Source organism: Artemia franciscana, chromosome 12 (assembly GCF_032884065.1).
Source record: "Artemia franciscana chromosome 12, ASM3288406v1, whole genome shotgun sequence".
In the NCBI taxonomy this organism is placed as follows: domain Eukaryota; kingdom Metazoa; phylum Arthropoda; class Branchiopoda; order Anostraca; family Artemiidae; genus Artemia; species Artemia franciscana.
The window spans coordinates 21412084-21427959 of record NC_088874.1 but is presented as its reverse complement, the minus strand read 5'-3'; the positions used below and the strand labels follow the sequence as shown (position 1 = coordinate 21427959).

At 35.1% G+C, this 15876-nt stretch overlaps 1 protein-coding gene and 1 long non-coding RNA gene across 5 annotated transcripts in view; one reads left to right on the top strand and one right to left on the bottom strand.

The window, feature by feature from the left end:
* The window catches only part of LOC136033839 (myosin light chain kinase, smooth muscle-like), a 116027-nt gene that overhangs the window by 87492 nt on the left and 12659 nt on the right, over positions 1-15876 (top strand). For all 4 annotated transcript variants that reach the window (XM_065714787.1, XM_065714784.1, XM_065714786.1 and 1 more), the window contains exons 9-10: positions 1274-1571; positions 5132-5273. In XM_065714787.1, coding sequence (XP_065570859.1) covers positions 1274-1571; positions 5132-5273 — 440 coding nt within the window. The remainder of the gene's footprint in view (positions 1-1273; positions 1572-5131; positions 5274-15876) is intronic.
* The window catches only part of LOC136033842 (uncharacterized), a 28048-nt gene continuing 26607 nt past the window's right edge, over positions 14436-15876 (bottom strand). The window contains exon 2 of the long non-coding RNA XR_010619034.1: positions 14436-15081. This is a non-coding gene — a long non-coding RNA (uncharacterized LOC136033842). The remainder of the gene's footprint in view (positions 15082-15876) is intronic.

The following is a 15876-nucleotide window of genomic DNA, read 5'->3' as shown; positions in this document are numbered from 1 at the left end:
TTTGTTTCTTTTTTAACAACCGGGTTATTTGTGCATAAGTTTCGTTAAGTTTAATTTCCCGCAATGTCGAATTTAGCAGTCAATACAGTTTTGTAAATTGGCTAATCTCAAAGTATCTCTTAAACTTTACTGATGCTTGCGAGAGTTATTTGTATGTGGGGTGGGGGGGAATTTGAGGTGCTCATTTTTGAGAAATTGTACTCTAAACATAGAAGTTAGCAGGTCTTTAGTTTACCCTCAAGTTTACTCTTAAATACTTCACTCTTTTAAGAGCTCAGTTAGCCACTTTTGCCTTAGTTTTTTGCGAAAAAAATTGATTTTAATCATATTCTTAAATGATAGAATTGGTGCGTTTTTTCTTCTTTTTTAGTATTACCAGAAAAAAGGATTTTTGCAATTTTTTGGTAGGCCTACTATCCATATACTATCCATATAACGGGTAGGTAAATTGTTCGGTTGATACAGTTACTAGTGGAAATTGTTAAGCTTCTGAAAGTGAAAATACAACTAAATAATTTAAAGTACTTCCAATTAGTTACACATCCAGATTGACTTGTGATTACAGTAAAAGCTCCATGTGCCATCTTTGAGGATCAAATTCGTAATTGGTCGGACAAGTTTTTTAGAACCTTTTAGGTTTCTACATGTAAATCCATATTTACTTTTAAATCGATAGACCACATCTTGTGGGGGGCATAAAGTAGATGTGGTATGATTATTAGGGGTATCGCCGGGAAAATGTTCGAAATCGCTGATCTTCGCTTGCTTTTAGTCAATTATTTGTACTTTATGTTTCCTATATATTCAATGCGTAAACCTTTAGTAAAAGGAAATTTCTTCCGTGCGCTGACGAATTATTGGAAATATCTTCAGTATCATCATAGTTGCAGCATTTAAGATCCGTTTAATATATAAAAGTTGATTAATAAAGAAATCTAATTTTCACGATGCTTCCAATACAAAGTTGCCCCCGTTAATAATATTCAGTAAAGAGTCCCTATTCTAATCGCTTCTCTAGCTTAAAATCTCAACGAAAAATCTCAACGAAGAACTCCAGATGCAATTTTTCCCATTTTGTATTCTGAATTGTAAATTTTCTTACCTTTGGACTTTTATACAAATAGAGGCTCAGTAAAACTTGCCAATGTCACAATATGTAAGCACAGAAATAAGATTCATGATATATTGTTGACAACCTAAATCCTTAGACCTACCCAAACATTGTACTATTATATCTTCTGATGGACTAGCATCAATATTTTCGTTATTTTAGGAGAAACAGAGCCAATATTTCCTTATCGTAAAGTAGAAATTGAAGATGGCCTCACATTTGCACAGCGTTACTCAGTATATGAAGAAATGGGGAAAGGACGGTTCGGAGTCGTGTATAGGGCTATGCATTGTAATTTGATCCAGCCTCGTGCTGCCAAATTTGTTCGATGTTTGAAAGGAGCTGACCGAGAGAAAGTAAAGAAAGAAATTGAGATTATGAATCTCCTACGCAGCCCAAAGCTTCTTCAAATTGAAGCAGCGTTTGATTTGCCCAAAGAAATTGTTATCGTTACTGAACTGTAAGTATTTAACTGTGTTTACGGTCATTTTTAGGGTTGAACCGAAAGGTATTTTCTCTAGTTGTCACGAAACTAGAACTACCGAAACTACCGAACTGTTATAAGGACTTGCATACTGAACTTTTCCTAACCTTTAAAATTACCGATCCATCAGGAATAGTTAAGATTTGAATACATAACACTTACTGTAAATCTGAAAATATATTTTCAATCAAGAACCCCTTTCCTTTGTTCCAGAATTTAATAAAATGAAAGAATTTTGTTTAATTTTCGTTATTCTTATTTGCTACCATCTATTTAATTGTTTTCTAGGACTACTGTGTTGTTTCGCTCTTTGTTTCTTTATGTAATTTTTAGCTTTGAATGATTTTTTTTAGGTTTTTTTATACTTTTATTTACTTATCTGTAATTATTTCCGAGTAAATACATTCCTTACCTATACTCCTTTTGGGTGGGATCAATAGATAAAATAAGTAACTATAATAATGCTACAAAGCAATTACAGATGAACTCGATGCGTCGACGGTTAAATATTTCACTTAAAAAGGGCACTAGAACTTTTAATTTCTGTTTGAATACACCCTTGACCGATCTTCTAGGACCATTCTTTTATACGATCACCCCTGGAAAAAATGATAGTAATAATAAGAAAACACGCATGCGTGATCTGTCTTCTGACAAAAGTAGCAAAATTCCACATTTTTCGAGATATGAGCTTTAAATTTCTACAGTAGGGCTCTCTGGTGCGCCGAATATGATGGTGTGGTTTTCATTAAGATTTCTTGAACTTTTATGGGGTGTTTTCCTCCTATTTCAAGAATAAGGTATATTTCCTTAGGTTAGTACCTTTTGATAGGTAACACTAAACTTGATGAGTATTATATATTTGGAATCAGCATAATAAGCTGATTCTTTTGATGTACCTATTGATATTAAAATTCTGCTCTTTAGAGATTCGGTTACTATTGAGCCGAGTCGGTCCTTAGTTACAGCTCGTTACCACGAACTATTTGAATGATCCCAGAGATATCCTTTCTCCACTACCTTCCAATTTCTTACGTACCGAAATTGGGAAGCTTTTGTCCTGACTTTAGACAAAGGAAGACCCGACCAGAGTACCGACAAGCTGACTTTGGTTTTGTCAGGAAGACTCCTTCCAGAATTATGTATCCAAAATATCATATTATCTTTTAAATGAAATTATTCAGGAAGAAAATTTGCAATTTTTCCCGCGCATTAATTTCATGACCTAACCTTAAAATGCATAAAAATAAGTCTTTGTTTATTTTTCTAATAAAAGTTTTTTCTCTGTTGGTCTAAAATTTTATTTTAATGGTAAGATTGCCAGTTAAGATTTTGTAGAATTCCAAAGTCTACAATTCAGAATTCTGTCTGTGTTTAAAAGTTGTGCTGAAAATTGTATTTTGCTCAAAATTTATCAATTGAAGTTTCTTGATTGAAGATCATTGCTTGTGTAAAAATTAAAAGCTACAGTTTTGTTTTCATTTTTAAATCTATGTAACTCTTATGACCATTAAAAAAAAAAAAAAAATTCTATTCACAAAAAACCTAAAATGTGTGTTTATTGTTTACTTCGACGTTTTGCTTTCAAATGCTGAACAAAAATTCTGTGTACTTTATTTTTTTCATTTGATGTATATATTTTGACTATTGTCGGATGGAAGGGTTTAGGAATGATTGTCTGGCACTTCCCCAAATGCTGTGTTTTTTTGTACTTTTTTTCTAACCTCGGGATATTGTCCATTTTCATATAAGATAAGCAGATATGTTGTTTGGTTTCCTCAGTACGTCTGGAACAAGGGGAGGGGGGCAAAATTACTACTTTTGCGTACTTCAGCTTTTTGACAATCAAAACTACTTTGTATGTATCTGCTTTTCCAGCACTAAAGGCTTATAGTTGTGTTTTTGGTTCAAGGTGCCAGTAGAATTAAATATCTGCGCATGAATACCGGATCCAAACCAATAATAGTTTCTAAGACTAAAGAAACAAAATCAAGATAGAAATATTTCAAGAGGCTCCTGAAAATATGAGCCGCACATCATGTTCGTTTGAGGCCATTTCGTGCCTATCTAATGTGTTTACTGTATCTTACTCAAATTTTACCACCTCTTTAGAAAGACCTGTCGCTTTAGATCACTCACAGTAGTAAATTTTCATTAGTAACACAGACTTTTTTTTACTAAGAAAAATATACATAGGCAACAAAGATCCTTTTAGGCAAAAGACCAATTAGGCCTGTCCTAAACAATAGTTTATTGGTTCCCTTTTTTGCTGGGTGGCACTGAATCAAGCCTTTAATTTTGATTAATTTTTACTTTGATTACTTTTAATTAATTTAATTTGGACTAATTTAATATAAAGATTAATTTAAATCTCTTTTTATGCTCAAAGAATTGTATTTGACATTCACCATGAATTATATCTAGTTATTTGAGTTTTATTCGGGGTGAGAGAATAAGCGGTAATTTTTGAATAGTTCCAAAACTGTAGGAAATCTTCCCTCCATTTCCAAGAAACCTTTGACGTTTCAGAACCATTCTCTCACAGATAATCTATCTCCATGTGGGGGAGGAGGGCTCTTTGCTTAAGATATCTAATTTGCATTATTTATTTTTCTTTGGAGCTAATATCTGCTTATAAAGTATTGCATACACAGCAAAGCTGACTCAAATATTCCATTTCTTTCGAAGTCCAATTAATTTTTTATTTTTCTCAAGTTTCTAGCTGATTAGCCACTTTCAGTTTCCAATGGCTATTTGCATTGACGATGGATCGTCCTTATATTTTAATGATCGAATTCACGAAGTATGATGCAATAATCATGTTATAGACAACAGGGCAATTTAGATTCATATATAATACTTTGAAGAGTAGCATTGCTGCTGATCTTGTGGTACCCCATCACCCATCACTATTATTTGTCGTGCCTTGTGACCATTAATTTTATTGACGAAAGTGCTTTTCATGCCATTACAAAGAATCCATAAATTTAGCTGGAATAATCTAGTCAGTGATCGAAAGGTAAAATTAACGTATGTGCATTCCTCGTCGTTTTGGTAAAGCCTACTCAAGGCTCTTCGTCTTTTACTACAGATTAAGGTCGTTTTAGACAGCCAGTTCAAAGACTAAATTTCTACAGAAGGAAGTCACCCTTTTTCCTTGCGTTTGGTTTGGAATAGCTTTTATGGAGCTTAGAGAGGAGTTAAAAGGAAAGTTTCTAGTGGTTGAAGCGAGGAAAAGGTAAAAAAGCATAAGGACTCCTAATTTTAGTTTGTCAAATTTATAGCCTGTAGTTATAATCTACTTATTTTTTATGGACTCTTGCAAAAATTTTATTTTTACTCAATTTTGAAGGCTTTTTAATTTATTTCTTTTACCGGCTCCAGGTTTTTTAAAGCGTTAATGAGCATTTTGGAGGCAATATTCTACCATTTAAAATCATATTTAGATCACGTTACGCTCTTTTCTTTCTTTTTCTTGTTTGTAATAAGATTTGAAAGGTAGATAATTATTATGCCATGAAATGGTTGTTTTTTAGGATTACTGGTGGAGAATTATTTGAAAGAGTTGTTGCTGATGACTTTACGCTTACTGAGAGAGACTGTATACTGTTTATGAGACAAATCTGTGAAGGGGTTCAATATATGCATAGTTTATCTATAGTGCACTTGGACTTGAAGGTAAGACATGACAAGCCCATATATTTACTATTCAAAAATTATTGTTGTATTTGTCATGCCCCTAGAAGTTAACTCTAAAAACCGATAAATGGTAGTTTTTGTTTATCTTTGAAGATAAAAAAATCTGTATCTGAAGATACAATTGATCATCTGAAACTCGAGTATTAACACAAACGTTGACAGAGTTTTCAGTGTGACGAGAAGTCTGAAACCTTATTCAAAATGGTGGATCACCATAAAATCACCATGGTCGAAAACCCCACGTAGAAGATTTTCAGTCTTGAGTAACAGATAATCACCTTTTCCCATGAGAAGCAAGGATGTATCTTATTTTCTTCTTTTTTTCCATGGTGATCTTACCGAATAAATGATCCTAAAACCTTGGGATAGGACTCATCTAAAGAAAAAAGTATCAAAAGAGATCATACCACAGCGAGACAGCGTTTTCTGCCATTCTGGACAATCAAGCACAATTTTTTGTCCAAAGAGTAAAAGGACAAAGAATAGAAATTCTAAGACGGCCAATCGTGTTTTCATAAAACCATAAATAGCCATAAATAATCATAAAACCATAAAACTAAAACCATAAAATTAGTATCCCCTCAATAGTTTTAAAGGCAGCCATAGCCGCTACTCTTTTCTTCCTTAATGGTATAAGATCACGAAGAAGTTCAACGCCGATTCCCTCAAGACGCAGGTGTTATTGATTCTCCTCAAGTTGGAGATGTTTGTTACGTAATAAGAAGTGTTTCCTAAAAGATACAGGTGCTTGTTACGTAATAGCACAGGAAAAACCTTCATGGCCCCCGTCAAATCATGATTTTTTACTTCTTAGGTAATTGGAGCTGTTAGAGTTCATGGGGTGCTAGTCAAGATGCGTTACCTAACAGTTTCTGTGATTGCTTAAAAATCTAGGGGTGTATGGGAAAAACCTTCTGAGGTCTTCCAAGCAGGGACACGGTCTATATTGGTCATGGTCCAATATTTTTCTGCTTCACACATAAAGCCTCGGTTCATGACTAACAAAGGGTTTTTCCATTATTTCCAGGAACAAGTGAAGTGCTATAGAGTCGAGACGTCTATTGATTTTCTAGGCACAATAGATTCTTATTATTCTTCTAGTGGCATTGGGTAATTTTTTGTCCTTGGTTGGTATGACCAGGTAGTAGAATGGAATTTTATCAGTTTGATATTTGAGATGAAACGTACAAATCAATCTTCTAAAATGAACCCAAAGACACCAACAGATAAGCATCTATGCATGTTAAGGATAAACCCCACCAAAAAACAAGACGATATTATAGTCGAATTTGAGCTAGTATAATTCTCTATAAGGGATTAAAAAGTAAAAGTAAAATACCGCCCTCTCCTGCTATTGCATGGCTCTCTCAGTGATAAATTTATCTAATTTTTATCACGACAAAACATATGCTTTTTACTGTGTCTGTTGTTTCAATGCGCCATTCTCTAATCTGGCAGATGGGTTAAACATGCATTAATTATTGTCTCTCAACTATCCACGTTAAGCCTTAATCATCATCTGTCCTGTATTTAGCTTAGGCCTTAATTACCGTGAACTGGCATCATTTAGCATAGTATTAAATAATTGGAGAAAAGAATAAACTTTTAATACCTCTTCTCATCTGCAAAATTGAGGACTTTTGAAGGTTTTAACAAGTTAAATATTTGCGTAAAATGTTTAAAAAAGCATGTTATGTCTAAACTGGATCTTTGAATTTTCAGGGGGTAGAGGACGTCATTAGTGCTATTTTTACATGAAAAAATGTAATTAGATCCAATTTAACTATTCAATGTTTATTCAGGGAAGTGGGGCATAGATCGGACATAAGTTATCAGTCGTTAGTTAATTGTGAAAAAGGAGCGAATATTCAAGGTAAAAGCATAGTATTTTCGTTAAAATTAGAAATGATGATTAAATTGATTGCAATCTAGCGAGGAAAATTAGATAAGGTAGAAAATTGCAATGTGGCAGATTGGACAAGCAGCAGTCTTAGCATGATAATAATTATTATGTGAGGCTTCTCCCTCCTCATTTAATATGGTTATGCAGTCATTTTGAAGTCATGGGGCATATGCAGACATTTTGAAATCGCAATTTTAGTTACAGGCAGCTTATTAAACCCAAATTTAAAAAGATGTACTTTGTTGAAAACGAAAGCTTACTCTCGTTTTCAGAATGTTTTGCTTAATACATTTAAACGCAGTTGTATAGAACTTTTGTAGCTCATGTACATAATACGTGTGAAGAATATAATGTTTTTCCCTTACTATAGCATACTATAGAAAGAATAAAAACGCACATAAAGGCAAAGAAAATATTTACGGTCTGCGGTATTTGTTAATTCAAAATTTTCCGTCAAATATTCCATTTTTGCCGTGCCTCCTTTACTAAGGTTGAGGAGGGGGTGCCTTTTAATCCTATAAAAGTTCACTTAGAGAATTTCACTTAGAGAAAGGGGTTACGCATCACTTGCCAATTTTTGCGCCCATAGTCTCATAGCATTTCCGCATTCTTCCTATATGTAGGCCATGTTAAGGCCTACTACTTCTTAAATGCTCACATTTCTTATGAAAAATAAAATGTATTTTAACCACATGCGTCCTTATTAAAACTAATTGCCAACTTTCGGAAATGACCGTAACGAGCTGTTTTTTTTAAACGTCTTTTACTTCATGAAAAACTGGAATTTAATCTCTATTTAAGAAAATTTCAGAGCAAGAGGCTCCTCCTTTCCCAAAAAAGACACGGGTATGCAATAAGGACACATCTACTCTTCCCATACATGTCTGGAGACGACCCCTTCAGCTCCCAAGGAAAGCAACAATATTACGGCTATCTCCGCACTACACGGCCATGATGCATCATGAGGTCATTCAGCAAAGCGGGGAGAGTACCCCTTCGGCTCCCTTGCCAGATGACAATAATACTGCCAGCTCTAGCATCAGTAAAATTCTTTAACGGTCACATATTTCTCGAAAAGCTTAATGTTTTAGCAGCAAAAAACTTAATGTTTTTTAGTATGGGGAATCTTGCTTGCTAGACTTGAAGGGGGTATGATGATATTGCCCCGTCAAAAAATGTTTCTTTTTAGCTTAATAATTGGGGAAAAATCAGTGCTCTTTCAATAATTTTGAGGGGTTCTGAGGAGCAACCTAGCCCCCAAAGAAATGGAATTTTCACCATTCTTTAACGGCAAAAACTAAATTTTAATCTGAGAAAATTTTTTAGACTGTTAGAACATTATGGTCCAAACCTATCCTGAAGTTAATACTATTAAAGACAGTTCCTAACTTTGATGCTGTTGTTGGGATCAAAGAAATGGGATTTTCACCACAATTAGAATAATACAGTCTTTTAGCGACTAGTAGTGTTTTACTATTGAAAGGGAAGATTATTCGTTGAGGGGAACCTGAGGGAATCGCCGATCCAAAAAATATGGTGCTTTTCAGGATAATAAAAGGACTGTTAATTTCCCTGTCCGTTAGTTCTAAGGCTTAGAGGATTCACTGCTCATCTGATCAATGAGAGGTTCCTTATCTGCTTAATATTCTGTTTTTACAGCTTAAAATCATACGTATTCGAATGGAATAAAATTTTTTATTCTTTTCTTCGGGGTGCCAATGATGATTTTACCTGGATTGAGGATTTCCTGGCTGATTTCTTTGGGAAAGAAGGAGTGACCAACACCCCGACAATTGAAACTAAAACCGTGTCCGTAAGATTGGGTAATATTTGGCTTATAAATTATTAGTCGGTAGTCTGGGGTTTCCGTATCCAAACAGTCACTTTGGGTCCATCTATAGAATGCTTTCTGATAATTAAACCTTTGGTTGGTAGTATGGTTTCTTTACGTCTGAAGGTTCACTTTGCCCTCTCAAGAAATTTTTAGAATAGTTTCGTATTTAATTTTAGCATAATATAAATTCTTTTGAGGATGAAAACAAAAGTCTTTCAGTGAGCTTATTAGCCCTCATCGTTTTTTTAGGTTCACATATCATCATCTAAAGGGGCCTAAAACCTCTAAAAGGGAATCGAATCGTTAATGGATTTAGAACCGGCCCAGAGAATATTGAACGCGAGAGGGGTTTTAGTGCAGCGGTTAACCCAAACAATATAGCTTAGTTTATAACTTACAAATTAGCCCTGTTTTTGCTCTAGACGTGTTTGTGCGGTATCTCTGCCTCGGCCAAGATTACAAATTGGTTAACCAATTACCAGCAAGCGAGATCCAGAAAGGGCCCACCCCATAAAATGACAGTGATGAGGAGGGAGCAGAAAAAGGTGGAAGTTTGACTTACTAACTTACCCTATATTACCAGAGTTTTACTTACTAAATTCTGCCTTGCGCAATGTATATGTCAATAGGACTGAGTTTGGGCACTCCTTCAATACTCTCACAAGAAGTAGTACTCACACGGATCCAGTTGACATAGTCCACTCATATGTGGGTAAGTTTTGAACCCTTCTTGAACGACAAATTCAGGGGGATGAGGGTTGGGTAGCGTAGAAGCATCTATCGCACAAAAAATAATTTTTAAATTGAAAAGTCAGGTAAGGTGTACTAACAATATAGCTTAGTTTATAACTTACAAATTAGCCCTGTTTTTGCTCTAGACGTGTTTGTGCGGTATCTCTGCCTCGGCCAAGATTATAAATTGGTTAACCAATTACCAGCAAGCGAGATCCAGAAAGGGCCCACCCCATAAAATGACAGTGATGAGGAGGGAGCAGAAAAAAGTGGAAGTTTGCACCCCCTATATTACCAGAGTTTTACTTACTAATTCTGCCTTGCGCAATGTATATGTCAATAGGACTGAGTTTGGGCACTCCTTCAATGCTCTCACAAGAAGTAGTACTCACACGGATCCAGTTGACATAGTCCACTCATATGTGGGTAAGTTTTGAACCCTTCTTGAACGACAAATTCAGGGGGATGAGGGTTGGGTAGCGTCGAAGCATCTATCGCACAAAAAATAATTTTTAAATTGAAAAGTCAGGTAAGGTGTACTTCCATTACCTACAAACCGAGATGCAGACACTTAATCCGGACTTTCACAATTTTGAGTTTTTAGAGAGGGAAACTAATTTTTAATAGGGTGTAAAATTTTGATGAGATCGGCAGCGGTTCAGTAGTTTTGTTTATCGAACATTTAGATCTTTATGTTCTGAAATTAAAAAAAAAATATTTTGAAGTGTCGGTAGGGAGAAGGGTAATATTATAAAGTATGATGCAGATTTAAAGGGTTGTAGAGGTGTACAACGCTTTTGTTTCGATACAGGCCTAGAGACCTTCAAGTACGCAGTTCTCCTATCAGGACCTAAAACAACCAGAGGTGATGCTAGTGAGACACATTCGGACAGTTTTGCAGTTAATAGAGGCAAGGAGAGGGCTAAGTCTCCTTGAGTAAATTTTAACTTTTTAAAGGGGTAATATCTTGTAACACCTAAGGAGATAGACAGTTTTGAGAGGGCTAATGAAAATTTAAAGATTTGTTTTTGGTTTTACAGTACGATACAGAACATGAAGAGGGGAAACTCAAAAATCAAAATGGGGTAATATATTCAGTGAGGGCCCCGTCCATTGAACGATGAAACACTGTGTGGCTTCTCTATGAGCCCATCAGTGAAGTTGATTCAATTGGGTATTGCTTTCCAATTCACCACATTTGTCGGGTTTTAAGTGACGGTAAAGGGTACAAAAGGACTTACCAGTATTGTTCAATGTGTCTATCAGGATTCCATAACGAATTAAAATTAAAATATCACGTGAGGCGTTGTGGGTACTAGTCTGTGGAGACGTTTTCAAGTGAAATACCATGTTGCGTATAAGGAATTTGCAAAATTTGCTCCTGCAGAGCTACAAGATGTCTTTAGACATCGAAGCTAAACTCACGAACGTGTACAATTCATCAAAGTTGAATCGTGCGAAAGAGCAAGAAACCATTGCAGGCTCTTGTGCCCATGTGCAAAGAGATACTAATAATACCGTGAAATTGGTAGAGGCATTTGAGACATTGGGTCGGGAGACTGTGTAGGCGGAGCTATGGTTGTACTTATTAAAATGTTTCACGGCTGCGCAACGTAAACTATCCAATGGCTCTATCAGCAGAGAACGAGTTGGCAATTAAAATTAAGGAAATGTGTTTGGTGTGTAAGGGGAAATTTGTTGAGGTTAGTGGGAAAATGCCATTCCATTATCATTTAAGTTATCCTATGTTATCAGGGGGACGAGTCCACGAGTAACTCGTGGACTGGCACATTTATTATGTACTTTAAACGTTAAGCAGCAATAGTACCTACCAGTTTACATGCACAATTTTAACTATGATTTGAAATTCCTATTAATATCATTGGCACGTTAGCAGAAAGGTGAAGTTGTAGATGGGGCATGGGTAGATGGGTATTTTTCATATAATTTCATACCTAAATTATCTGAGAAGTTGCTACTCTTAGAACTCAAATGGAAAAGAGTTGGAAATAATAGTATGTACTTAAATAAAATGTGTTTTTTAGATTCTAATGGTTTTTCATTAAATCTTTAAGTCAACTGATTCAATTACGAGAAAGCGATGATTTTTAACAGTGTCCCTCTCCTTAAAAACTGCATTCCAGATGATGAAATGTATAATTGAAGATTAATGGCATACACCCATATGAGTACTACAACGGCTGAGGCTAAGTGATGAAAAATTACCGTCCATCAAAGCGTTTTATGATTCACCTCACGATCGTCAATGAACCACTGCCGACTATAAATTTACTAAAGAAAGTTTTGGCTAATGGGGCTTTAAAAATGAGAAGGATTGTCGTAAAATGAACCCTACAAGTGATGTATTGACGTTGTTCAGTATTGTCTGTAAAAGCATGGAAAAAATTTTGATTGGATTTGGGTTATTGTTTTTCAACTCCTCCTCTGGTGATGGATTTAATTCTTAAAATCAGCAATGAGAAAATAGGTCCGATTGCCAACATGAATCAGCACTTGTCTGAAGGTAGGTCAACGAGGCAAAGGTATGTTTTTCACGGGGTCCATATCCTGGAGACTACCCGACTGGAGAACGCCTGGTGAAAAGTCGAATTCGGGTTTTTCTGTATATGATTTCCCTCGTCGGCAATATTTCACTTCTCCTTGCCGTCTGGTAATTACAAATGACTGGACAATCCTTGTGTTCCAAGTTTCCCCGAGATTTCCACCGTTGAGGAGAATGGACAACAAGAATGTTTTTTTTTTGAAAATGATGGTAAAGGATTTTAAACGCTTCAAACAAAGAAGCCATTATGTCTAAAAGATTCTAGCTGTCTTTGAATCCACAAACGAACAAGTTAAAATAAGCAAGATATCCAAAAAATCGTTTCAAACGCATATCTTCTTTTATAATCATAGGCAGCGCAACAGCGCTGCCTTAGTAAAGAGCGATGTTGGTACAATGTATTATTTTTTGTTTAGACTAGGGCACTTTGTATCGAAGACGTTGTCGTAGGAACTTCGAAAAGGCCTTGTTCGACTGAAAATTGAAAGGTCTAGTGGCCTTTTTGATAGTCGCAAGTGCTTGGAGGGCAACTAGCCCCATCCTACACTCACAATTTCCTCAAACACATTCAGCAATTTTTTTTACGTTTTAAACCATTTAGTTCAATGTCGTTTAAAGATTAAGAATAGAGGATGGCTGCCCTTCCCCCACAGCCCTCAGACTAAGGGCTGTAAGCTATACTCTGGGGGTATTCAAGGTTAATATAGAAAAAGATCTCTTAAAAAATTTGGAGGGGACTCATTAGACTGGTGATCAAAAGTTCTAGTGCCCTCTATAAGATTCAGAGTGATCTTAGGGTGGATTACCCCCCCCCCCAACACCTTGTTTTTCCCGAAATACGTGTGATACAAATTTTAAGGCGGCCATTTATTGGCGAAGAAACTTCTAATAGATTGGAAATTTCAGTGGTTATTGCCTGTTTTAATAGTCGAAGGAGAAAAGCCAACATGTAACAAGTTTCATGAAGAAGAAACAAAAATATAGCGAGTTTTTTGAAGACGTAAATCAAGATATATTAAGTTTCTTAAAGCATGCAACATCTTTTACGAAGAAAAAACCAACGTGTAACAAGTTTCAAGAAGAAAAAATATCATGGTAAAAAAGGTTTTACAAAAGAATAAATTAACATACATTAAGTTTTACGAAGAAAAAATATCAAGGTAAATTAAGTTTCACAAACTAAATCAGCGCGCTACAAGCTCCACGAACAAAACCGGCTTACGAGGAGAAAAATGAATGTATATGTTTCATGAAGAGAAATATTAACGTGTAACAGGTTTTACGAAGAAGAAATAAAAATATAACAAGTTTATCAAAGACATATATCAAGATACATTAAGTTTCCTGAAGAAATAATTAAGTTTCCTGAAGAAATAATTCACACAAACAAAAGAATATGCTAGAAGTTTCAAACAAATCAGCATGCAGCCAGTTTCACGAGGAAAAAGTCACCATACATTATGTTTCACGAACAATAAATCAGGAAGCAACAAGTTTCTTGAGCAAAAACAACAACGTGCACCACGTTTCAAGAAGATAAATATCAAGATAAAATAATTTTTATGAAAGAAAAAATCTTTGCACTACAAGTTTCACGGAGAAAAACTAAAAGTACAACAAGTTTTGTGATGAAAAATTAACATGCAAAAGGTTTCACGAAAAAAAATCAAAATACAGCAAGTTTTTATGAACAAAAAATATCGACGTGAAACTAGTTTCATGAAGAGAAAAAAATAACGTAAAACATGTTTACGCAACTGAAAAATAATGAGCTAATGGATATAATATCAAACTGCTCCTTCCGCATACGATCACGAACTAACGTTTTATTGCTGTGGCTACACGTTCTTGCAGTAATTTATCATTTATCAATGGTGAAATTCCTTGAAAACACGCTTTTTTTAAAAAGCTAGTGTGATAGGATCATAAACAAAATTTCAGTGTCCTGAGAGTGAAATGCTTTAATAATGTTTGTGAGTTTGTTTATTAACAAACTTAACACAAAATAAAAAGTCTGTTTCCTTTAGATTTTTTGTTCCACGTAGAGGTAACTATGATAATTTTGAAGACGAAACTGCCTTTCCACGACGAAAGTATAACAACTTAGAATAGAGATGAAATCTTTTAATCGACAGTGAAAAAAATACAAATTTTAACTGACTATTTTGGACACGTATACGCGTCCATTATCAATAGTGAAAACCATCATCAAGAATCAAACATTCTTCTAAAGTCACTTGCCGTATGATTTCTTTATTTCTCAAATCCAGTCGATTTTAATTCTGACACTCTCACTACCGATTATAGGCTAACAAAGAATGAAAACTCTTTCTTGCTAGTAAAATATCCAACAAACTCACTCATTTTTTTTTGTAGATTGGTTCAGCTCATTGTCCTCAATATATTTTACCAGTGAATTTAATCCGCCTTGTAATGTTTGTATATACATTATATTTACTTTAGCTGTAAAGCATAATTGTCCTTCCGTCTTGAATCTGCTTAATGATATCACGTATCGAGCAAATTGTAATTTCTGCTGCTACGTTAGGCACTCTAGCTTTTATTTCACTATTGCTAGTGTCTTCAATATCCAATAGAGTAAAAGCATCCATTACTAAAGAACATGCCAATAATAATATCTTCGATGTTGACACAGTGAACTCTTTTTCAATACCGAGGAGAGTGAGCCCTAAGATCTAACATGTCATTTGATGTTAGCCTTCAAAGCTAGTTTTTGCTGGATCATAAAGGTCCCCTGGAACCAAAAAAATTCACTTAAGTTTGTGTTATCTTTATCTGTAAATATTGGACCATGATCAATTTGGACTGTGTTTCTACTTGGGAGGGCCCTGAAGGTTTTCCCTGGCCCTTGCGGGTTTTTTAAACAATCAAAGAAAAAACACTCTATTACAAAAATCTATTCACAAACACCTGCATCTTTTAGAAAATATTTCATATTACCTATCAAACGCCTAGATATTGAAGAAAATTAATAACATATGTGTCTTGAGGGAATCTTCGGTAAACTTCTCCGTGATCTCAAACCATTAAGGAAAACAGTGTAGTGGCTATGGCTACCCTTAAAACTATTGAGAGGATACTACTCATATGCAGGAGGTTTGGTGCCCCCCATCTTGACTTACCAATAGTGTTCAACTAACAAGATCTGTATGCTCACTAATGGTCGTATCTAGGATTTTCGTTTTTTTTTGGGGGGGGATACAAAAAAACTTTAAAAACGTATCAAAAGTTTTTTATATGTATTTGTATGTTTTCACGTACAAGATGAATTAACAAGCATATCACGTGTACGATAAAGGATCTGTAATTCGACCAGTGTGCTGTTGGTTCGCTCTAGCATCGTAAACTTTAGCTTCTCAAACTGCTCATAAGATTTTGTGGATAAACTATCTTGATAACCTGACAACAGATGGGTTTTTTTTTACTTTGCTACTTAACGCGCATAGATTCTAAGTCTGGCAAGTGCTTATGATGTAATAACGTCTTTTGGGCTGGAGACAAAGTATTTTAGCCCCCATTCCCAAACAAA